This window comes from Pleurodeles waltl, chromosome 8 (assembly GCF_031143425.1).
Source record: "Pleurodeles waltl isolate 20211129_DDA chromosome 8, aPleWal1.hap1.20221129, whole genome shotgun sequence".
NCBI classification, from domain to species: domain Eukaryota; kingdom Metazoa; phylum Chordata; class Amphibia; order Caudata; family Salamandridae; genus Pleurodeles; species Pleurodeles waltl.
The window spans coordinates 1189186924-1189213149 of NC_090447.1; the positions used below are offsets into that span (position 1 = coordinate 1189186924).

Genomic DNA, 26226 nt, shown 5'->3' on the forward strand with positions numbered 1-26226 from the left:
TTTCGAAGGGTGAGGAGAAACACATTAAACGATCCACACAGTGGATCACAGTATCACAGTGCAACCCATTTGATCACACATTAAATCTCGGAGACAAATTCAAAGTTCTAAAGGCTTATTACAAGTTCAAAGCCAAACTTATGTAAATAAGTCTAAGAAACATACTATACAAGTACAGAATCCCCAAAAGTGAGTTCAAATGTTGAATTAGGTTAAAGCGCACCAACATGAGATATACCAAAACTTCAGTAGCAGCAATACAGAAAATAAGGAACAATACATGGTGCTCAGAGTTCAAGCTTTGATTCTCCTGCCTAACAATTGAATCTATAGAAGTCGAACTACTCTGGTGAGCTATAGGAGATCCTAAAATTCTCTAGTCTGAGGCAGAAGAGAATGAATTAAACAGTGTCAGCACTGCAGAGCCTCGGTAGAAGTTCCCGTAAGAAAGATGTGCATAGCATAAAGCCACATCAGCCAAGCAAGGGTAACTAGAGGTCTGTACCTCTCTTGGGGCCTGAATACAACTTTGGCGGTCCCACCACAGGACCACCAAAGTCATGGCGGTGGCATCCCCCGAGTGTATTACAATGTTACCGTCAAGCTGACCAGCGGGAACATTGTATTACTCATTCCAGCCGGGCTGATCGGTGGGAACAGTTCTACGATACTAGTCTCGGCTCCCTTAAGGAAGCCGAGGCCAGTACCATTGCACTCCTGCACCCCCAGAATGTGCACGCTCTGTAAAGCAGACAGTGCGCATTCCAACGGTGTTGGGCAGGGGGGCCCCTGCATTGCCCATGCTGAGGGCATGGGCAGTGCAGGCCCCCCCTGTGGACCCCAGCACTCACTTTCCCCCGCTCTTTTCATGGCAGGGTCACCATCCTTGAAAAGGCTGGTGGAAAGTGGGGTTGTAATCAGCCAGGCGGCGTTGAGTTCAGTGCCGCCCTTGCTGAGTACAACTCAGGCTGCCGTCACTACATTGGGGACCATGTTTCCCAGAGGGAGTGGGGGGGGTGGAGGTCCCTTGGTGGGTCCGCCCACCAGGGTTGTAATGTGGCTGTCGGACTGCCACAATTGGGGCGGTCAAACCAACACCGCCAGACTGGCGGTCCTTGTCCGCCAGCCTCGTAATCAGGCCCTAAACCTCTAACAGTCCACTCTAGTCAAAGGCCGAAAAAGGTCTGAATCTCAAAACTGGCGAAAACACTCCTAACCCGTCAAAACTCAGATAGTTGATGTAACTGCCAGTAACTTTTCATGGTCTGTTCATAGTTGTGAAGGGTATCTTCTAATTAAGACTTTCATCTCTCGGTTCAAGCATCAGAACCACACTGGATCTTTCTCGCCTTTAGGAATCCTGATCAAAGTTCTCCACCACAACTCCTCGTTAAGTCTCCTCCTTGGCAACCTGTCTTCCTATACCCCAGTATCTACAATAATAAGCTTTTCATTATGAGAAGGCTCCCGCAGAAGCACCTGCAAGTAAAGAGATACACAGCAAGAGCAAAAATGTTACACGTTGAAGACATTTTCATGCTTTACCTACAGTTAAATTAACATAGACCTTAATGCACCTTCAAATACATGGTTATACTTACATTTCCATACGTATTATAAATGGAAAATAACTGTAAGAATGTTGATTAACTAGATTACAGTAATATTCATACATTGAATAATACTGCGTACATGTGATTTACATATGATCATTCTTTATTTCTACTTATATATGCACTTCAGTTCACGACTTCCAGTTCTCTTGTTTGCATGAATACATTTAAACCCACATTATACATCAAAGAGTACATTTTGTTTCCCTTTCTGGAATGCATAATGGCGCAGCCAAGTTATGCTCTCTCAAAAGCAACTATATATTTCTGTTCTATGTAATTTCTCTTTTTCTTCTTAATATATCTTTCATTATGTTAGGCTGGACTGCGTATTCACCGTCACTTTTAGGTTGGCTTTTTAAGGCGTGTCATTCTATTTGTTTGCATTATTTTCTACTTTTGTTTAAATCTCTCAACAGTTGGATATATGAAATCCTACGTTATAGCATACTCCTCTTTCGAATATATGTGCTCTAGGACTTTCTAGTTGAGGAATTTGAATATGCATTGGATAACAAGCTAGTTAATTTATAAATTTGTAAGTCTTAAATAACCCTCAAGAAGACAATACCCAGCCATGTAATATCTCTTGGCGTCAGGCTCACAGCGAAATAAAAGTGTTCCTTAATTTAAAATATGGATTTTTTCAATAAAGAAGCCTAGAGAATATCCAAAAAATCTAGTTTTTAAGATATTCAGTTATCATTTGTTTGCAGCTTCATCATTCAAAATTGAGAGTTACCCCAGAGCCAAAGGTTTGTGAAGTTCAAAATGGTCTGCTTCAAGAAGACTGTAAGGGGTAAATTGTCAGATTGATATGCTATATGTCCTGTGACGCCACAGCTATGATATATACAGTAGTACACTTGTCCATAGAGCAGATGAGAGTCTTTCTACTATGTGTACAGGGCTGCAAGCACAGTACAAATACTGCAATCTACTGTATAACAAGTAGAACATGGTTGTCTTTTTATATGCATAAAGTGTTGTAGGCATTTTGAAAGTAAATCAATCTGTTTTATATGAAATAGAAGATGGTAACTGTTAGACCTGGCATCCTTGGCGTGGTTTCTCCAGTCTTTTTGCCTCTGCTTCCTGTATTTTCGGACTGTGTGCTGGACTTTGTTTTTGCTGGTTTTGGTGCTCTAGGCACGTTACCACTGCTGGCCAGTGGTAAAGTGCAAGTGCTCTCTGTGTAAACTGTATTTGTAATTGGCTTTTCCCTGATTGGCATATTTGATTTACTAGTAAGTCCCAAGCAAAGTGCACTAGAGGTGCACAGGGCCTGTAAATCAAATGCTGCTAGTGGGCCTGATCTAGACAGTGACACAGAGGGAGCTGAGGAGTGTACTGCATTTCCTGATGAGTCTCCTGGGCTAAAATGCGGAGGGAGGAGCTGAAACTTGCACCTGAAAGGGCTGTGCCTGACCTCACACAATGCAGTCTCCAACCCCCTGGTGTGTGTTTAGGCCAGGCCTGGGCAAGGCAGGATGTTGTGAGCAACAGAGATTTTCCTTTGAATTTTGCCTACTTCAAAGGCAGAAATTAGTATAAATAGTGGGCCCCAAACCCTCAGACTTTTAGATTACTTCTGGATCAAGAGGAACTTCTGCCAAGGAGAAGAGCTGAAGAGCTGGAGGGGGAGTACTACCCCTTTGCCTGTGAGTGTGCTTTGCCGGGTTGGCCTGCAGTTGCTGCTTCTATCTTAAAGAGGACAAAGACAGGACTTTGCTGTGTTTTCTTGCTTGTGAAGTGTCTCCAAGGGCTTGGACTGAGATTTCCCCCTGTTCTGAAGTCTCAGGGCCAGCAAAGACTTCCTCTGCTAGCACCTGGACTCTCTTGCTGAGACTCCTACCCTGCCAAGTGGTGTCATATCCAGTCCCTGGGCCCTTGAAAGGAGAAGCTGGTGGAACCAAGACTGAAATCCACGCACCGGAGCCGAGCAGGGAACAAAATTGATGCAGCACCTGCCTCGTGGCTCAAAAATTGACGCAACACCCTCTTGCGGCTGCAGAAATTGACGCAGCACCTGCATCGTGGCTGGAGAATTTACGCAACACCCGCTTGCGGCTGCAGAAATCAACGCATCACCCACGCAGTGCAGCTCTTTGCCATCATGCTTCAGGATTTTGCATGCATTATCGCTGGGAGTCAAAGCCACAGTAAACCTGCACGGATCTGAGGCTCCTTGTCCGGAAATCGACGCATCACACTTCTGCAGGAGATAGAAACAGCTCATCACCTACCTGGCCGGAGAAGAATCAAAGCACTGCCTCACTTGCAAGTCAGGAATCGACGCATCACTTACTTTTCCGACGCACGCTCGCTGGTGCAGCTTTATTTTTGACGCATACCAGGCACTTTCTGTTAAAAGAACCCATTGATTTCTATGAATTAAGACTCTTTTTAATTTAAAAATTCATTTCTTGGTTTGTATATGTTGGATTTTTGTCGTTTTGGTCTTGTTTGATTTAGATAAATATTGGCTATTTTTCTAAACTGGTGTGGAGTCCTTTTGTGGTGTTTTCACTGTTACTGTGTGTTGGTACAAATACTTTACACATTGCCTCTGAGATAAGCCTGACTGCTTGTGCCAAGCTAACAAGGGGGTGAGCAGGAGTTATCCTAGGCGTGTATCTCCCTTACCCTGACTAGAGTGAGGGTCCCTGCTTGGCTAGAGTGCAAACTGACTGCCAACCAGAGACCCCATTCCTAACAGTAACTTATTATTATATAGTAGTACAAAATACAGTTTGTCATAAATAAGTGCTGGCTTATAGCCAGTGTTATGGGTCACAGTTTACCAAATTCAGAAGGATCAAAGATAAAGCGGAGTCCAACTTGTGACCTGCCTATCACACCAGGGCTTTCAAATTAATCTTCCCAGCTCTGTACGTTTACCATTCCTACCACTATGACAAGCTGTCTTGGCAGCGTCAGCCTGGTCCCTAACTTTTTCTACAGGGGGTATAATTTATCCCGCCAAGTAAAGCCTTTTTTGTGCAGGACCATTATAAATAGATTGCCAATCACTATAATTTACAATTGCAAAAACAGCCCTTAATGGAAAATAGTGGTACACAGTGGTTTGTGAATGATTATTACTTAGAATAGATACTATAAATACTTTTGCAAACTTCTACCTTACATTTTAACATAATTTATCGTTATTCTTTCATCATTTTCGTTAATGGGTTTTCTAAGAACTCCTATTTTACAGCTACCAATTTCCTGAGAGGTCGGGTACAACTTCTAAGGTGACAGGTACACAGTCCATAGCTGCCATTTCATTGCAACACCTTAAGCCACTTTGGGGTTCTAACCCTATAGCCCTTAGTATGCAGGGACATTTAGGTCCATGTTCATAATTAAGGCTCCTAGAAAACAATCTGTTTCCATGTCTGTAGGAATTGATAAAACATGAACAAATAAATATTTTAATTAACCTTACACAGTTCCATGCACAGGCCAAAGCTTGTGCAGACTGGGGGAAGTGTAATAAAATCAGGGGATGCTCTTGCGTGCAGACAGTCCTAGTAGTCATTTCATACCCCTCTCCATTTACTGTTAAGTACCTCCAACAACTCCCCATCACCCTTTACGTTTTCTAGGAGCAAAATACGTAGGTGGTTATGAATGATGGTTGATTTGTTAACAATTGCATTAAAAAAATAATCTCTGCTCCTTATCCTAACAGGGGCTGGATGGATCAACTATTTTGCATTAGATTAACCTAATTACCTTCTCACCTTTGTGAGAGGGTTTCCTGACTACTTTTGTGCTGTGCAAGGAAGTATGGTGGATTTCAGTTTGCCTTGGCATAATACAACAGCAGTCACACAATCATTAAGACACACGTGCCTGCCTACTATCCGGTTTAAGTGAAGTTTAATAAACATCACAATGCATTTTTAACAAACTATTATGACAACATTTTTCATATAAATAAATAAGGAAGAATGTAACACAAAATGAATGAGTATAAATAACAAAATGAAAAAAAATAGGGATGAAACCAGTTTGAATGTCAAAAAATCCCCCTATAACAAGGGCCCTTTCTTATAATGGTGGAAGTAAAATTGCATACTACAGAATCAAACCATACTTAGTTAATTAGCTGGGACTGGGTGAAACTGTCACAGAAGAAATGCGGCCTTTTGGCAGAAATGTCAGACTGCCATATTTAAAGACAATATTAAGGGCCTAATTACGAGTGTGGTGGTCCTCGGACCACAGTGGGGTCCCCTGCACTGTCCATGTCTATGGCATGGGCAGTGCAGGGGTCTCCTTGCCCAGCACCCTCGTGCATATTATGAGGGTGCTGGTCCCCCTGCAGGTGGCAGCATTGACAATGTGGTAAACTCTTAAAGGGGCCGGTGGGGAGGTAGCCAGCATGGTGTTAACCACCCTGTCTAGAGTTTGGCAGATGGGTGTTCCCATCCGCCAGACTTATAATCGGGCCCTGAGATTTGTAAGCTAAAGGTTTCAAGTCTACCACAAGTCAAATTGTTTGTTTGCACTGTCAGGACAAATAATCCACACACTATATGCTTTCACATCAAATATCTTGCAGACATTACACATCCAATGGTAGCATGTCTCTGATGTGAAGATTTACCAACTACAGTGCATTTACTAAAAACAGAAATAATGTGCTGGCTCATGCCCATATTTGATCTCCAGCTTCACCCAGGGGCACTGATAACAATAGTGCAGCAGGTGCAGTGGCACTGGGATCCAGAGGTCTTGCACCTCAATTACAGCTGTATTTTCTGTGTCAAACCAGAGAATAAGAGCATTTTCCATGCTTGTGTTAAGGCCTTTGGCATCCTTACTATGCCACTGGCTTCGTGTTGTGTTACTCAGTACTACTCCCCCCTATGACTGACCCAGTTTATTTTAGTATATGCACTATCAACATTTCCTCTCTACCTCCTGTAATAGAAGTGTGTGTGGCTCATATGTTCAACACACAAAAAAAAAAATTCTCACATTTCTTTGTTAAGACATCTAGTTGAAATTTTAGTTTGGAAGAAAAAATGAAGGTGCTTCTTCTGATATCATATGCTCACAACTGTACTTGGAACACAACTTATGGCCTAGCTTTGGTTGCCCTTCTTAATGTTAGCCTTACAACATAGATGCCAAATGGACACATATCAGGTGGGAACACCTTCAGCAAAGGATGGCACTTCAATTATGTTTTAAAACTATCCACCCAATTGAATTACTTAACTATTTATATTTCTTGACTCCATGATAGAACCAACTTTCCCACTGACTTTTCTTACTACGCCAAGAGGACAATAGTCATTGAAGGTTTAATTGGCTCTAATATGTCCAATTTTTATATGTTTGCTCATTCTTTCTCCATTTCCAAACAAACTGATATTGAAATCTCCATTGTGCTATAAATACTAAGTACCATTGTATCCTTTAGACCTATCTTATTTACAAATCAGTTTCATTTTCTAAAACCCTCTTTAGAGACCTCTGAGAACTTCAGGTATCCATAATCATTTCCATCTATTTACCTAATGTTACTTTCTCATGTGAGTTTCTCTTAATGTGCATTAACTTCTGATATCACCATCCTTAAATTGACGGATCCCTTTTTCCCACAATAGTTTTGATATGATTACATTTGTTCACTTTCTTCCTAAAGCCTAACAAATTGCTGTAAAATGTTTATGGCAGAGATATCCATGTGGTAAAGTTCGGGAAAATTATAAAAATGTATTAAGCTTGAAAATAAATTAGTAAAAATATTTTATGTTGAATATTAGTCTGATATATTTATTAATAATGAATAACCAAATAAAAAGCTGCAGTACAATTAACTTCATTTTGAGGTAAATATTTAGTTTTTTAAAATATGTTAAATTAAGTTAATGTTATGCTTCTCAAGTTTTAATTTAAAGAGATCCCACCTACGTTAGGAGAGTTATATTTTTCATCCTGTATTCATAATCACTGAAAGTGATGTATATAATTAATTAAAAGTAATTTTATTATGTTAGTTATTTTTTAATTCAAAAAAGTCTATTAAAATATGTTAACATAAAACATGTTTTATCTTTAGATAATTTTGTAAACATTGAATTAAAATGATGTGTACTGTCACTAGTTTAAATAATATAGTATAATTTTTAAAGTATTTCCTGTGGAGTTTTAGTTTAAGATCCTACTTCCATCATTTTTAGGGGAAGGGTGTTGCAGTATCAGTGGTTAGCCAGGTGTGTTGTTGTCCTTACTACTGTTCCATTTTGCCTTTAGTAACTATACACTCATAAATGTGGCTCCAACCCTGTTTCAGAGGGCAAAGACATGCAAGCTACACTGTTGAGTAACTTTACACTTTGATTTTGTGAATAGCCCAAAATATACAAGTTACTCAAAAGCGTAAAAGTAAATTTACTAGTAGTACATCTAAACATGTGGATTTACCTTTGTGAATAGGCCCCTGCATTTTTCAGTATGTAAAGTAGTACTGCAGTAGCCTTACTTGCTTATTACAAAATACAATTCCCAAATTTAGGACTTTAAATCTCCACCTCTACCTCTCCTATCTTTTCTATGGGGACGTAATCACATGTATATTTACTGCTTAGTAGTAAATGTGGAAGGGACCTTGGAAGTAGGTGGAGAAAGTGGATTATTTTACTAAATGGGAGAGGGTTAGGGAGGAATAAGCCCATTGCTGTTCACAAACTGCACTTCTAGTCAAAAAGGCACAAAACAGTAACAAGACCTGGAGTAAGTACAGCACTATACGTAGCCAACTACTGGTACTGTAACACCATCCCATTGAAAATAATGAAGGCAGGAACTGAAAAAAGAACCCTATAGGAAATAATGGTAAATTGATTAATTTTGACTTTTCAAAAATATATATTAAATTAATTTAATGTTAAAAACTGAATACATAAGAAATAATTATTTATGAATACCTATTTTATTAACTATTTAATATAACAATGATTTAAAGAATGTTTCATTAATTTAGAAATAAATATAGCTTTATGTTTAAATAATTAAATTAATTTGAATTAATTCTATACATAACGTTTTGGAATTTCTAATACATAATAAGTAAATGCCATCATTGTACGTTCAATGTTAGGTTGACCCTTTGAGCCACTACTGTAGTGTCTTATTAAACCTACATCATCCACCTTGGAAACCATTAAAGATGACTGCTAGCTGTATCCTGAAACTAAACAATTAATTCTCCAGAATAAATCTCTAAAATCAGAACTCCCATCCTACATAAGAACTCGAGGGGGTTGTGGTACCTGAACTTCAGCTGTACAAACACTACATGATAATAGTAGACAAATGGAACAATGCCTTAATGATTAAACCCGAAAGTGGAGCCGTTGCTGCTCCAGAAGTAAGTATGAAATCAGAATAACAGCACCTGGAAGCAACTGACAAGGGAATTCTCAATTACCTTGGTAACTGAGATTCTGGTCCTCCACAGTATTTTTTAAACATCTCTTTATTCTTAAAGGGAAACAACAGAATTAGTTATACTATATTGCACATTTGATCACCAACCTTAACCCCTTCTGTGCCCAGGACTTAATGGTTACGTCCTGAGGCACAGTGCTCGTGTGCCCAGGACGTAACCATTACGTCCTGTGCACAGAGTCCAGAGGGAGCGCTAGCGCGCCCTCTGTGGGGTTCCCCCCCCCCCCAGGCAGGGATGGAAGGGGAAGACATTCCCCTTCCACCCGACCCCCCGTGACGTCAGCACACGATCTCGCGCTGAATGTCACGCAAAGCATTTCTCTTCCAATCACGTGGAGGAGGCAAGAGAGGCTTCAAAGGGAAGGAAAGGAATTTCCTTCCCTTTGAAGTCTCTCTCAGCGTTTCAAAAGCCGGATTGTAAAGTAATCAGGCTTTTGAAACGCCCACTAGACACCAGGGATTTATTTTTGTAAATGAAACTGGCATGAGGGAGCAACCCCTTGGGTAAGGGTCGCTCCCAGGGGGGGCTTTTTTTTAAGGACTTTTCTGCCCCCCCTGGGGGCAGATCGGCCTATTATTAGGCCTATTATTAGGCCGATCTGCCCCCGGGGGGCAGAAACCTCTAGGCACCAGGTATAATTTTTTTTATTTTTTTTATTTTAGAGGTGGGGAGCGACCCCTTAGGCAAGGGTCGCTCCCATAGGGGGCAAATTATATTTAGGCCATTTCTGCCCCCCTTGGGGGCAGATTTATGAGGCCAATCTGCCCCCAAGGAGGACAAAAACCACTAGACACTAGGGATTTTCTTTTTTTTTGAGAATTTCACGCAGGGGGAGCGACCCCTTAGGCAAAGGTCGTTCCCCTGGGGGGGCAAATTTATTTTAGGCCATTTCTGCCACCTGGGGGGGGCAGATCAGCATATTTTCATTAGGCCGATCTTCCCCCAATGGGGGCAGAAACCACTAGGCACCAGGGATTTGTTTTTTGTTGTTGTTGTTTTACAGATGGGGAGCGACCCCTTAAGCAAGGGCCGCTCCCCTGGAGGAGCAAATTGTATTTAGGCCATTTCTGCCCGCTTTGGGGCAGATTGGATGATTTTAGGTGAATCTGCCCCCAAGGGGGGCAGAAACAACTAGGCACCGGGGATTTTTTTTTTTTTGCGCCAATGTCACGCAAGGGGAGCGACCCCGTACGCAAGGGTCGCTCCCCTGGGGGGGTTGGAGGGTGGGAGGGCAAATTTATTTTAGGCCATTTCTGCCCCCCCTGGGGGCAGATCGGCCTATTGTTATTAGGCCGATCTCCTCTAGGCACCAGGGAAAATAGTTTTTTGTGTTTTTTTTTTCTTTGTTTGTTTTTTTAGAGATGGGGAGCGACCCATTAGGCAAGTGTCGCTCCCCTGGGGGGGGAATTGTATTTAGACCATTTCTGCCCCCCTTGGGGGCAAATCGGCCGATTTTAGGTCAGTCTGCCCCCAAGGGGGGCAGAAACAACTAGGCACCGGGGATCTTTTTTTTTGCACCAATGTCACTCAGGGGGTGCGACCCCGTAGGCAAGGGTCGCTCCCCAGGGGGGTTGGAGGGGCAAATTTATTTTAGGCCATTTCTGCCTCCCCTGGGGCCAGCTGATCTAGAGGCCAAAATCCACAGGTAGGCACTTTGTAAAAAACACCTCTGTTTTCTGTGAAAAAATGTGATGTGTCCACGTTGTGTTTTGGGCCATTTCCAGTCGTGGGCGCTAGGCCTACCCACAAAAGTGAGGTACCATTTTTATCAGGAGACTTGGGGGAACGCTGGGTGGAAGGAAATTTCTGGCTCCGCTCAGATTCCAGAACTTTCTGTCACCGAAATGAGAGGAAAAAGTGTTTTTTTGGTCAAATTGTGAGGTTTGCAAAGGCTTCTGGGTAACAGAACCTGGTCAGAGCCCCACAAGTCACCCCATCTTGGATTCCCCTAGGTGTCTAGTTTTCAAAAATGCGCTGGTTTGCTAGGTTTCCCCAGGTGCCGACTGAGCTAGAGGCCAAAATCCACAGGTAGGCACTTTGCAAAAAACACCTCTGTTTTCTGTGAAAAAATGTGATGTGTCCACGTTGTGTTTTGAGCCATTTCCTTTCGTAGGCGCTAGGCCTACCCACACAAGTGAGGTACCATTTTTATCGGGAGACTTGGGGGAACACAGAATAGCAAAACAAGTGTTATTGCCCCTTGTCTTTTTTCTACATTTTTTCCTTCCAAAGGTAAGGCAGTGTGTAAAAAAAGACGTCTATTTGAGAAATGCCCTGTAATTCACATGCTAGTATGGGCACCCCGGAATTCAGAGATGTGCAAATAACCACTGCTTCTCAACACCTTATCTTGTGGCCATTTTGGAAATACAAAGGTTTTCTTGATACCTATTTTTCACTTTTTATATTTCAGCAAAGGAATTGCTGTATACCCGGTATAGAATAAAAACCCATTGCAAGGTGCAGCTCATTTATTGGCTCTGGGTACCTAGAGTTCTTGATGAACATACAAGCCCTATATATCCCCGCAACCAGAAGAGTCCAGCTGACGTAACGGTATATTGCTTTCAACAATCTGACATCGCAGGAAAAAGTTACAGAGTAAAACGTGGAGAAAAATGGCTGTTTTTTTACCTCAATTTCAATATTTTTTTTATTTCAGCTGTTATTTTCTGTAGGAAGCACTTGTAGGATCTACACAAATGGTCCCTTGATGAATTCAGAATTGTGTCTACTTTTCAGAAATGTACAGCTTTCTAGGATCCAGCATAGGTTTCTCACCCATTTTGGTCACTAACTGGAGGGAGGCTGAAAGCACAATAAATAGTAAAAATGGGGTATGTCCCAGTAAAATGTCAAAATTGTATTGAAAAAATGGGTTTACCAGTTCAAGTCTGCCTGTTCCTGAAAGCTGGGAAGATGGTGATCTTGCCACCACAAACCCTTTGTTGGTGCCATTTTCAGGGAAAAAAACACGAGCTGCCTTCTGCAGCCCTTTTTTCCCATTTTTTTGAAAAAAACGAAATTTTCACTGTATTTTGGCTAATTTCTTGTTCTCCTTCAGTCTGGGTACCTCTAGAATCCCTAGGCGGTTGGAAAAAAAAGGACGCAAATTTGGCGTGGGTAGCTTATGTGAACAAAAAGTTATGAGGGCCTAAGCGCGAACTGCCCTAAATAGCCAAAAAATGGCTCGGCACATGAGGAGGAAAAGGCCTGGCAGCAAAGGGGATAAACAGAGTGAAGAAGGGGTGGGTTGGAGCCAACGCAGGGAAGCATCCCCATGCACAATCAGACAGTTAAGCATACACCATAGTTGCCCAATTGCATTCCTCTCATGCCCTTCGCTCAGGCAGCATATGTCTGAGGTGAGAATTAAATATATAGTCCATACACTCATGTAATTTCAGTGAATCATTGATACCTTCAGTTCATGCCATGGTACCCATATTTTAAAAACAAATATTGCTGGGCACCCGGGGCCTTCGTACACTGACCTTTCAGCCCCCATACAACAGCTCATGTTCTTTTCCCAGTTCTCCAGTGTTGTAGTGTGGGCTGCTTTCCCCACATTGTTGTGTGATATTTTGCCAACCACCAAGGTTGCGAGACTATTTTGGCTACAGTGACACAGTTTCATTTTCCCATATCCCCAAGGTGCATAGCTTCACTTATATTCCAACAGGAATTCCGGACACCCTTGCCAGGAAAGTCATTACATTTTCCCTGTATGGAATTAGTTTGGGACACTGCAAAATGGGGCGAATGAGTATTTCTACTTATCTACAGTTCCTGAGGCAACTGTCCAAATCAATCTATCTAATCTTTTTCAGCAGAGCCCATGTGTACTAGCTTCTATAGAGAACTTCTAATTGAACTTATCTAATATGAACCTTAATCGCCACTTCCTTAGGCCCGTGCACCGTCTCTGACCATTCCTTCCCTATTAAACCCCCCCAAGTCCTTTACCCATTTTAATTCCTGTCTCACGAGACTATATGTTGCATCCTTAATTTTTTTTTTTTTATAAAAGAGGAATATCAACTTTGAAGGAGGCTACATCAATACTCTGCCCTTAAGGCGATTACTGTTGTCAATGTCTGTAACCCTAGGTACACAGGCAGCCAGTGCTCACCAAAGTTGCAGGTATCTATCCACTTGTATACTTCGAGCATCTGGTACTGTCCCCTGATGGTTTCAAAGGGTTTGAGTTCTGCCTGGCCCCTAATTTCCTCGAGTTTACTAAGACTGATTAAGTCCCATTTATGCAATCCTGATGTTCTTCCATGATGCTCCAGCATTAACCACTAAAAATGCAATTAAAAAAGCAGAGCATCCACAGGACCCACAGTTAAAATGTTTTCTCTGAATGAATTACCAAGGCACAAGGAATTGAACCTCACAGTCAATAATAAACCATATCATTCTACATTACACTGAGAGTCAAACAATCCACCCACAAAGATTTCCAACTACCAGAACTTAAGATCTTCAGCACCTACTAGCTGAAGCATGCCCACTCCATATAAAATCTATGCAGTCTCAATGTCATGCGTGCTGGTCTGTTTTCCTGGAAACATCCCCTCCTCTCTATACTAACTGTTATGGCCCTTTCACATTCTCCCCACCTCATTGTATTGTGCTTTCTTCCCACCCTCATCTTTGTTCTAATGCTTGACCCTCCCATCACAACTCATCCCACTCCTTACATCCTGTCCCCTCCTAACTCTTTTCCACCTTACTCATCCTACCACAGTCTGCATACATGTCCCTGTCACCATTCTGGAAAACTACCCACCCTTCTTTAACTCCTTTGTCAACCAGCCGACCTCTCTGTCTACTTTTATTATTCCCTCTCCCCTTCTCCTCATCCTATCTTTGCTAACAACTATTCCTACCTTATCACCCCCTCATGTGTCTCAGCCTGTGTTCATACCGCCTCTTTTGTATCCAGGGGGCACTTCACTATGCATCTACCTCTTATTCCTCTCTCACCTTTTCACACTCTCCACTATACTTATCCTACCTAAAAGTAGAAAACCTCTTTCCCTCACACTCTTCTCCCCCTAGGACCAGCCATGCTTGCCCCAAATGCTATTTCTCCACCCCCGTTTCATATCCTCACATGTCCCTTCCACATTTTCTAATGCGCTTTTGGCCCTATATTGCCTAACCTGGTGAAGAAGATCTTGAACCTTCAAGGCTATGAATATGCAGAATCCCTTCCCTGTCACTTTCCATCCATCCACTACTACTAACCAACCCCATTGCGCCACCTCCAAGCAACTGAGCTTTCTGCTCATTAGTGCACAGCCTAGGAGCATGAACTTTTTATAATTTTACACCAGATCTTAGACTCATTTCCTGACCTGTTCATCTGTGAAACCTATGTAGGTGATCATATTCCACTGATCTGTCATGAGCAGTGGGATATGATCACCTGCAAGATCAGGGTGTGATACTGATATGTCAGGATATGCATTCCTGACCTTCATACACCTTAAGAAGTATGGAGGTGGCCTTGCAGTTATTTTCAAGAACACCTTAAAGACCACAAAATGTGAAGGTTTTACCATGACTGAATCTTTACTTGTGTGATGCCGCTCACTCCTACATGTGCCCTCTTGTTTGTTCCTAGTGGTATACAAACCACTGCAGAACAATGCTGCATTAACTGATGCCTCATTTGTTGTGATCGCAGTAAACCCCAATAGTCCATGCATCCTTGAAGACATGAATATCTAGGCCGACTGACTAGATCTTGTCCAAACAAAATGAATCACAACAGATCTAGAGGCCCTCGACTTCCATGAATTTATATTTGTTCCAATACATGCAGCTGGATACAACATGGACATAGTTTTTGCTGCCCCTGGGCTCATCACACTAATAAGATCCCTCCACATATTAATCTTGTTGACTATCACCTCATCTCTTTCCATGTCAACCCCCAGACTAGAACAATTCCACAAGAGTAGAATTTAACAAAACTACTTCTAGACAAAGTAACTCAATCTGTCACACTTCACCTACTTCAGTAAGAGCTTTTATTTCTATAATGGGCTTCTAAAAGACTTAAACAGACTAATACTTGAAAATACATTGACTTGTACCAATTGCAAAAAGATAATTCCTTGGATAAAAGAAAAGATAAATAAACTAAAAACAAAGTAGATGCACTATAATACCAATAGAGAATAACACAACAGGATGTACAACTCATGCATTAAGAATGCAGAATGATTCCATTATTCTATACAGATGTCCTGTGCAAAATGTCCTTAAAGAGAAATACATGGGATCCTTCCTGGAATCTGCAATCCAGTGTCTAGCATCAGCAAAATACTACATTCATAAGCATTCTGCAACAACATCACTAACAAGCTTGTTTCCAAAACAAAGAAACTGGAAGAAGAAAGGAGCAATACAGGCAACAACATTCTTACAGAAAACACGAAGAACAAAAAATGGTGAAGACAGCCATCTTCCAACAGCTTGCAGACCCAGAATTCAAGGAACTGGTGCAAACAAGTGGATCATTTGGCTCTGAGCAAGACCCACAACCCTTTAATGCAATGTTTCTGTTTCTGCCACACCAAGAAGCATGCTCAACTAATCCCCGGCCTCATGAATCTTTCACCGCAAACTTAAGACTTCCTTCATCAAACTGCTCATCCAAAAAAAAATATATCCATTGGTTCAACCAATTAGAGACCAGCAATGACTCAACTGCTTTCGCTAGATCTCTGATTTCAAAGAAGCGAACAACCTACTCTGACCACCAAATGGACTTTTAGCTAGATATAGACACTGGGTGCTCTGTTATTTCTATCTAAGTTGGTCTGCAAAAAGTGGTGGACGCAAATGGAGTGGTAGATGTACTACTGCTTCATCTATCTGATAGTTTTGCCATTGTCCACTACCATCTGTTGCCACTAGAAGAGCCTTGCTTATGAGAAATTGCCCTAAACTGCGACTCAAAGGCAGACAAGGCAATGTTGCACTAACCATGTTCACATCAGTTCCTTTCACTGTATGAAATGGAGTATTTCAGTGTTCAATTATCTCCCGACTCCTGTTCAAACTCTACCTCAAACTCCTACCAGACCTTCTCAGTTCCAGCTCTTCCAAAACTGACCTTCTGATCTGTGGGTACTGGAGAAGCTACCAACCTGCAAACATCTGACCAAATGAATCACAATCAAACAAAGCAAGACATATCAGAGTGAATGTGAACTCTAATCTTTCCATGATCTGGCCAGGGAATCAAGTCACAAGAAGCTTCTTCTACACAAAACAAAAATTCTGATGCATCCCTAGGATATACCTGCTGAACCTACAGACCATTATCGTGTCACATATAGTCCAAGCAAATTGTCTATTCCTCGGATTACCACTCTTCCTTCTTTGTAAATTGCAAAAGATGTAAAACACTACAGCAATTCGGCTCCAACATCTTTGCCAATTGGAATGCATCAGACTCTGCATCATCCTCCGGGCATAGGCTCATTATTTATTCCAAAGAATCTCAGAGACTGTCCACCCCTCATACCCGAAAAAGAGCAATTGTGGAATTGTATTCTCTGTACAAGCAACAACATTATTAAACTCCCTCCCAGCGCAGACAAGCAACATGCAAGACAATCTGAGATTCAGGAAGAATAGGCTTTGCTTTCTCCACGTGATGCAGACCCACACCCACCCATGTACCTCATAAAAGCAGAAAAGGGTATGCCACTCTGTCCCAACAAAGACAAACACATTCAAAGCATTTACTCTGCACGTACCCCATAGAGCCTTTATCCTGGATTCCTGTAACCCGCACATGTTGAACAACAATGTTGTGCCAGGTTAGTCCCTCTGTCAGTCCTCATAGAAACCTACAAAATATTTATCCAGCCCACCTGTAAACAGTGCATGCCATGTGCTGACCTTCTGTTGCTGCTGGTTAGACCTTCCATGGTATCTATTCCTGTAACCTTTGCATGCCAGGGGCTGCCCCTCTGTCACTTCTGGGTGAACCAAGTTGATTCTACCTTTGATAAACTGATCAAGTAGAAGATAAGGCACACCTGCAGGATCCTGTGTAGTGCTGTCCTAAAGAACATTTGAGGAAGTGTGCCCCTAAATAGATTAGATTGCCTGTAAATCAAACGGCATAATCATTTGAATAAGCCTCCTTGAAACGAGCATATGATTAACCTATATATATTTTATTGATGAATTAAATCAACTGCAAAAGGCAAATATATGATAAGTTTCACAATCTATAAACGTGCATAATAAATCATATTGGGAATCAGCCTTTAGCTCAGTCAAATGCAGCAGGAGGCCTGACATCAAATCAAGCCCCAGGCCGAATTTCAAAATATTTCCGAGTTCTAAGCATGAGACAGCCTGGCACAACGATTTAAGGCAAGAAAGCCAGCAGAGCAAGTCAAGCCCGTCAAGACAAGCTCCCTAAGTCTGTCTCACCTCCGGAAATTCCTCATTTTATATGAAAATACACAGCGAAAAACAAACGGTCTGCATTAGGTAAGTACATTTTTACATATGCTCTACGAATCATAGTACAGAATATAATGCATCATTATCTTCCGATATTCTAAACACCATCCTCTGACAAATAATAATGTTGCCTTTTGATCCATTGTCATCAGATGTGACACACGAATCTAGTTACACTCTAAACAATAGCAGACTCATGTAGTGAATAGACCCACTAAAAACAGACAGGAAGGGCCTTGAACAGTTACAATTTGACGAATTCCTCGAGAATTCACCAAGAACAACGCATCAACAATTCCATTTGGTCATACCTCATGTGTCTTGTTTCAATATATAAACTCAATTTAATGTTTCATAAAAAACTAACCATTTCATTTGTGCACATTTTGGTAGCCGCAGAAACAGTAAGAGGAGAAACATGGACGCGCAGAAATACAAGATGGAGTCATGCCTACTTAAGGCCTTGTTTCACCAATGCTAAGACAAACACGGCTCTGTAAAGTGCAACATTTTCGTTTTTAGTGGAAAACAAATATGTCAAAAGCAATTAATCAGGAATATATCTTCCAACCCTACAGGACATTAGCTGCCTATAACAAGTGCATGTGGTGGTCTGCCTCCCATAATTCCTAGATTATCTCTACAGAGCATTCATCTTGGTTACTTCTAATCAGTACATGCCTATTAGCTTCTCTGCTGTTACTTTAGGGTAGTAGGGTAGTTCACATCAAACAAAAAGCCTGATGGAAAAGGCTAACTTCTAAATGACAAAGGGGTGAAAATTAGTTGTATGAACTAGCCATCAATAGCCTGGAAGCACCCTATAGAGCCGACATATTTTAGATACCTCAAAACAGTGACTGCCCATTGTCTGTTCCTCCGGTACTCCTAGTCGGGCACTACCAAGCATTATCTGAAATCCTCCTGGCACTACTTGTTTCTCTTTTTGTGCTTGTCGGTTCATGTTATGCTTAGCATCATCCTTTTAGTTAATTATTCTGCATTGTTTGTAAATGAATATCTGTGCATGGGATTACAAATGATTTTCTCTGCATCCTATATTTGTGCCTGATGTTGTGAAATGGGGGTAACCCGGAATTGCTACTGGGAAACTTAAAACAGTATATAAAATGTGCTTACTGCAATTTGAAGCTCGCCATAAGAACAATGGCCACAGAAGGCATATGAGAGTGACTTCAGTGGAATTATTTTTGTTTTGTTTTACATTTTACTAGGTGAGCTTTCTGTGGAAGACGTGCAGGACCCCTTCCTGGTGAGCATCCACATCATCACTGACCCAGGAGAATCCAGGACCCTCCAAGAGGCCATCGACAAGTTGCTAGCGTGGATTCACCCTGACCTCCAGCTCTTTCGCGTCTCGGAGAGAAGGATATCACGCAAACGCCGGAAGCCCTGCAAAGGTTCGGCTTTGCAGCCTGCGCTTGCGGTCATTCTCTTTCTGCAGGAGGAGTATGGGGAAGAGCAGATCCTGCAGCTTCATGATGCCTTTCAGCGGCCACCCTGGCAGTTCCACCACACGGAGCGGGTGCATGGACACTTCTTGCCATACATGCCATGCAATCAGGACTTCTTCACCCTAGCGAATGGAACTTCTCTCTGGGCCATCAGGCAGGTGCATTATGGGAAAGAAATTGTGCGCTTCACAATATACTGCAGTCATGAAAACTTTGCAGATATTTTGAAACTGTATGAATTAATCCTGAAAAGACCAGTGTGGCAGAAAAAAAATGACTTTTGTGTGTTTCCAGTCTACTCCAACATGGACATTGATATTCAGTTCTCCCTGAAGAGGCTCCCAAAGGGCCAAACTCCAACGCCAATGGAGTCCTCAGTTCTGGAGTTCCGCGTGAAAGACTTTGGACAGCTTATTCCACTCCTACCGAATCCTTGCAGCCCCATCAGTGAAGGCAGGTGGCAGACTGAAGACCATGATGGGAATAAGATACTTTTGCAGGTACGATTTGAGCAGTTTTGTTTTCTTTCTTCCTTGTTTAGCTAGAAATAACATTAGTTGTCTAGACTTTAAATGCATCCATGCTGGCCCTGATCACAGCCATGTACCCCGCCAAGCGTGAGCTCCTGGTAATGAATACATTCACTTTTATAGCTTGATCTCAACAACAATCATCCCCTGAAGATTGTTTTTTGCTAATTTTTCCTTGGTGAGCTATTAAGCCTGTATCGTTCCACTGGCCACATTGTACATATGTAAATTTTTGCTGGAGAAACCAACTGTGCAGTAAATGGGTTGATCATCTCATCTGCATTGAAGTGGCTTTTTTTCCCTCATTATTCTGTCACCTGCTCTGTGTTAGGCAGCATGAGGAGCATAGAGGTCGTACAATTCGACAAGCAAGTAGAAAATGCCACATGGGATCTCAGGATACCAGAAAATGAGAACTAAGCTGAGCTCACGGAAACCAGAAGCATGAGAAACAGGTGTGTAATGTAGAAAGCATGAACCATGTCTAGGTGCCACATCTTCAACAGAAAAAGCATTGAAAATAAAAACATTGTCTGGTGCATTGCATAAAACCACCTGAAATGTGCTTATGTGCACCAAGGCAGTATTTATTGATATGCTACATACTGCCAAGGTACAACTTTCTGTGCCACTACAAGAGTTTTGGAAAGGTAAAGCACTGAAATGGAAAAAGAGAATTGCAAATTCTCATTGTCACAAAAACATGTTTTCTACTGAAAAGAGCATGTACCCTCCCATCAAACATATTGCACTCCTGCCAAGAAGTGGCAGTACTCTGCTATTCAAAGTAAAAAAGTGCGGCTCCTCAGTACCTGAGAGTACTTGGCCATTTAAAGCTTTAAAGCACCCCAGGAGTCAGTGCTGTTTGCAGCATCAAAACCTTCAGGCCGGCCGTGATGGACTGCGGGCCAGCTACAGGGATCTGATTAGGTCCGCTGAACAAGAGTACCTTAAATCTTGGTTGCAAAGCTTTACATGGTCCCGCGCCAAGGATGTGTGGCACTTCCAAGGTAATATGTCAGTTCAGAGGAGTTGCAAAACTATGATGTGAAGTCCTGTCATCGTCGAGGATCCTGTTGCTGAGGGCTTGCAATGTGAAGTCCAGTGTCAAGGGTACATTGTGGCAATCGAGGCAATACGTTGGTTCAGAAGAGCTGTGAGGCTACGATGCAAGAACCTGCTTCGTGGTCAAAGCTGCCGTCGACAAGATACTTGCGATGCGAGGGCTGCACCGAGAAAGCTTTGCACAAGCGCCGGGTCCAATGCAGTCTGCAAGACTGATGCTGCGGCCATGTGTTGGGAGACCCCTCACAGCAGATGCAAAGCATTGGCTCTGCTCTGGGTTGTGCCACTCAGCAGAGGAGATGCTTTTCTTCTGCTGAGTCCACATATTGGCTGGCAGAGCACCTTTAGGCCGATTTCCAAGAGTCCAGGATTGGGGTGGCACCACTTGGCAAGGTAGGGCTCACAATTGGCAGAGTCCAGGTGCTGCGTTCAAGATTGTTGGAGCCTTCTATCCCTGAGATTGTAGTGAGGAGGTCAGCCAACTAGCACTTGGTGTCATTCTTGGGTCCTAGGCTCAACAGATGCTGGTCCAGTCCTTCTCACCCAGGCAGGAGGGTAGCAGGTCAGCACAGCAGAGCAGCATTCCTTCAGAGCAGCAGAGTGACAGTCATTTCAGACAGCACAGCAGTCCTTTTTCCTGGGAGAGTATCCACAGATCTAGAAGAGAACTGAAGAGTTGGTGTCTTAGGTCCTTTATTTATACGCAGTTCATTCTTTGAAATGGGAGAAGCTTCTAGAAGTTTTCCTTTGAAGTCCACAGGCTTCCTGCCTTCCCTGTCCTGATTCAAACTAACTACTGCAGCCGTTTGTGTGGTGACAAAACCCAGCCTATTCAAGTGCAAGTAGAACTAAAGCCAACTCCACCCTCCCATCCTGCCAGTGATGGCCCATCCAGGCATACCTAAGCTCTGTATTGTGTGTGGCTGTCTAGGAGGAATACACAAAACCCAACCATCAGCTACACCCAGTCATGTGCCCCAGAAACAGACTAGACACTAAGTGGCTAATGCAGGAATACACTAACTTTCTAAAAAGTGGCACTTTCAATTTTTTTTATTCAAAATCCGACTTCACCATAAGAGAGGATTTTTCATTAAATGGGTTAACATGAACTGGTTACCTGTTCCCATTTGGAAATTACAGTTTATTATATGTAATGAGGTAACTCAAATGTTATCCTATGGAATAGGTAGGCAGGTAGGCCTTGCAGTAGTGAAAAACAAATCTAAGTGGTTTTCACTACCATGACATGTAAAACTTAAAATTACATGTCCTATCTTTTATATACATTGCACCCTGTCCCGTGGGCTGTTTAGGGCCTACTCTATGGTTGACTTATATGTATTAAAAACAAAGGTATGGGCCTGGCAAAAGATTTATTTTGCTAAGTTAAAACTGCAGTTTAAAACTGCACACATAGGTTTCAATGGCCATCCTGAGACACGTTTAAAGGGCTACTTAAGTGGGTAGCACAATAAGCGCTGCCGGATCCTTAGTAGAATTTAATTTATAAGCCCTGATTGCATTAGTACCAATTTAGTAGGGACTTATAAGTACATTAAATATGCCAATTGGGGATAAACTAATGTTACCATGTTGTGGGCACATGCATGTTAGCACTAGTTAGCAGTCCTAAGGCCAGCAAAAACGGTGGAGAAAGGTAGCCAACGTTCCTCTCCTTTTGAAGCATTGCAATTGGGTGGGGGAAAAGGATGCTATGTTCCCTAGGTAGTTGTTATCAGTCATTTAAATGGGAAAAAATAAGTACAGGTACTCATTTACATTAGCTATAAGTGTGGCGAGTGGGCGGGGCTAAGAGTAAAGACATGATGATACTTAATGACTTCTATACCAGTTGCAGCACATACCACAACACAAGTAATATCTTTAAATAAACAAAACAAGTTACCTCATTGCACAAAATGAAAGTGAAAATGATGATATTTTAACATTTCTTTTGTTTTGTAATATTTGCAGCTTCTTAATGCTGTATTGTTATTTGCTGTCTTTCGGCACAATACTATATATTCTCGAGCGTGCACACACACAGAAAGAAACAAGCAGACATGCACACACAAATCATTCCACGCCTTTCCTTTAACATACCTCCTGAAAGTGTCTTAATTCTCTCCCTCTTTCTCTCGATTTTCTGTCACACACAAACATGCACACACAGCAGCAAACACACAGACATAAGCAGGCACTTGCACAAAAGACTCTTACCTCCCATGGCCTTTTTTACACGCCACTGTCAGTGGGGCTGTCTCCATTCCTGTGTTTGCACAAATGCACAAAAAAGTGTGAATGTATGACAGCAAAGGGCCTGAATGGACCCTGCTCTGTCAAACACAGCATGATGGTGAACAACCGGACATTATGCAAATGAGCCCACACTGAGTAGCTCAGCAGCAGCTCAGCTCAGGGTCATAGAAGCACCTTGACTGTCAGAGGCACGTTCAGCTCTGACAACCTAGTGCTCACAGCACCATCAGCTAATGAGCCTATCTTTCACTCGTACTGGTGCCCTCCTTGGCACAGAGAAGTGCCGGTACTCAGAGTGATAAAAATAAGAAGCGTTGGTACTTAGTACCTGCCCTTTTAAAGCACTGGTTGAAATGACACAAGGATGTTCACCTCTAGTAGAAGGATATACTCTTCTCCCTGCTATGCTCTTCATCTATGTGACTCATGTTTGAACTGTTCAGGGAGCTTCAGGTTCATTTTTGATGCTGCCAAGAGGCCCAAGCCAGTGCTAGCTGTTCTTATCTATGTATGTATGTATGTATACAGTTATTGAGTATTTGTACAGTGTGAACCAAATCAAAAGGAAATGTAGCATAGTGCAGGGTGAAAATATATAATCAGAAAGTGATTATGAGCTGGAATATGGGCTGGAGCTACTAGAATTTTGGAGCCTGATTTTGAGTGACCCCTGTTGGATGTGATAATTATCACACCAAAAGCACCCGACACAGGTGTTCAGAATTTATCAGATGCAATAGTTATCTCCTGTTCTGACTTTTTGGGGAATAACATGCCAATTTTGGTGCTTGCTACACCAAAATACTCATGTCCCAGTCAATACTGGGCCTTTTTCCCCTGTTAAATTTCAGTAGCTTTGACCTGCTGAAATTTAACAAAGGATGCAAACTTTATCACCCCTGGCAATTACCCATTGTAATACACATTGCACTACTTATAAACGTGATTGCTGCTCAAGCAGGTGTTTGAGCATGAAATCACAATCTAATGGACCATTTCTTATCAGGCCATTGGAGGGGTTGATGGCAATTTACTGTGTTATGAATAAGTGTTCTTGAGAAAGCTGCCTCTTCAACTGTACATTAAATTGAAGAATGCTGAGGTGCTCCTGAATGAAACAGAGATATAGTTCCATCACCTGGGTGTGCAGATGCAGAAGACCTGTTGCCTAGTTTTGTCCTTGTCCTTCTTTGTCTCCGGGTCTGAAGGTGGCCACCTTTCAACTAGGAACTGTTCTGATACTATCAAGACATGTTTTACAGGGTGTTCACTGAGTAAGTTGCTATAGGATCCATTTATTTACTCATCTTGATTACAGACCACCTGCTAACTTAAATAGAAAAAGCAGCCTCATCAGGTGCCAAACTATATATCCAAATGGAGTATCAGACATCACCCTACAGAGATCCTGAGTGATACCAAGTGGTAGTTACAACACTTAACATCAAGAGTTAATAATGTTGCCAAGATCTCACCACATATCAGACAGTTGGCTGATTCAGGGCTTGTACTAACAACTCATGACCCCAATCATTATTAACTTTAACAAATGCCATTGTATACAACCTTAAAGACAGTGACATGAAACCCACATTGTTTTCCAGGAAATGGAAAGGTTGCCTTTTGTTTCAGTAACACCAGACTTGTGCCCTACGCTCTCTAGAGAGGCCTCTTCAAACACAACACAACCCCAGTTGCTTGCTATCTATCCATCTAAGCGATCTAAAATCTACTTGTTACTTTAGCTACTCGAGGTGCAACCCCAATAGTGCACCATGACCCTACATGCCGCTTTCTGTACCCCCAATTTTGGAGGATGTTAGTTCGGTGTTTATTGTGTTCGGCTGAGCAGAAACCTCTGCTTTCCCGTGGTCTTCTGTTTGCTCTCGGGTTTGGAGAAATCTGCAGATGTTGGTGGTGGGACACCCTAAAGGCCCAACAAGGCAAGGGATGAAAGGCGGAGCAAGGGCTCTGCTCTAGGGGAGGTGAACAAGGCAGTGGCATATGGCCAAACATTAACGTAAGCAGAAGCAGAGAGGCTGGGGCAAATGGGTGCCCTCTGCCACCACTTATAACCGCTTCCCTCCACCACCCAAGAAAGTAAAGAAGGCCTTGCAAGTGACCTCAAGAGAGGGAAGCTATAGATTGTTTGGAGTCCCTTGACCCGTTCTTTTGAGGACCACAATTGAGACAAAAAGAACAGGAATAGAAAACAAGGAGTTCAAGACTAAGCAAACGCTTGACTAAATCAAACGTTATGCTATCTTGATGGTGCATACTCATTGCACAGACTTCTAGATCTTCTGTCCTACATCTGTCTGCCAAACTGAAAGGCAGCTCGTTCTTTGAATGGGTTGAGGGCCATACAGGTGATGGAGACATAACAAAGAATATTATAGACTACTTTCAGTACTTAAAGAGTCAATAAGGAACAAATCAAATCAGAATTAAATGCCCACCCTGAACAACTGGCCAAGGAAAGCAGAGATAAATAAGGCATCACAATAGCAGAGAAGATGATAGCAGGGGAGATTCAACTGATGCAGAATGGAAAAACACATGCCCGTTATGAATTACCAGTAGATATGTGCTAAATATGTGAGCCTGACAAAAAGCCTGTACACCCTTGCAAACTTAGATGAATATAAGTAGGAGTTGGATTAACCGGCCACCCTCACCAGGGCAATACCATAATCATGCCCAAAAATGTAAGTCTACTGGGGAAACAACCTACTTAAAACCTTTACTTTTAAGCAGTATAGCTGTAAACATCCTAGGGAAGATACTAGTGAACACATTTCTGACATGCAAACCTGCATTAGGTCACTCAAACCAATGCTGTTTCATACCAAAACAGATTCAGTAGGTTGAGCCTCAGGATAATTTACAATGCACTAGATGTGACAAATGGCATTAATAAATATCTGCCCATTTGGTCACAAGTGGAAATGCATGAGACTCTTTTGAATGACTTTCTCTGTTAAACGTCTGGGAAACCTTTGCTGGGTTCCTTAAGTGGATATACCTCCTCTTTTAAAATCAGACATGAGCAAGGGTTTCCCATTCACAGAATTGTTATTGTAACCAGTTTCTAGTCAGTTATATAGGTAAACTGTGAACGTTATACAACAGCTTTCCTTGATGGGATAAAGGCTGTGATACCCAAGGCCTGCCCCGGTAACATTTGAGATTCAAAGTTTCCAGAATCTATGGATACAAATATTAAAAGAAAGGGGCTGATGACTTAAGCTGACCTATGATTCAATATTAATGGCCTTTAGAAGAAACTAGGCCTGATAAAA

The 26226-nt window shown here is 42.1% G+C and overlaps 1 protein-coding gene across 7 annotated transcripts in view; it reads left to right on the top strand.

Moving 5' to 3' along the window:
* FAM124A (family with sequence similarity 124 member A) overlaps positions 1-26226 on the top strand; it is a 224977-nt gene that overhangs the window by 145407 nt on the left and 53344 nt on the right. For all 7 annotated transcript variants that reach the window (XM_069205435.1, XM_069205436.1, XM_069205437.1 and 4 more), the window contains one exon: positions 18828-19567. In XM_069205435.1, the coding sequence (XP_069061536.1) occupies positions 18828-19567 (740 nt within the window). The remainder of the gene's footprint in view (positions 1-18827; positions 19568-26226) is intronic.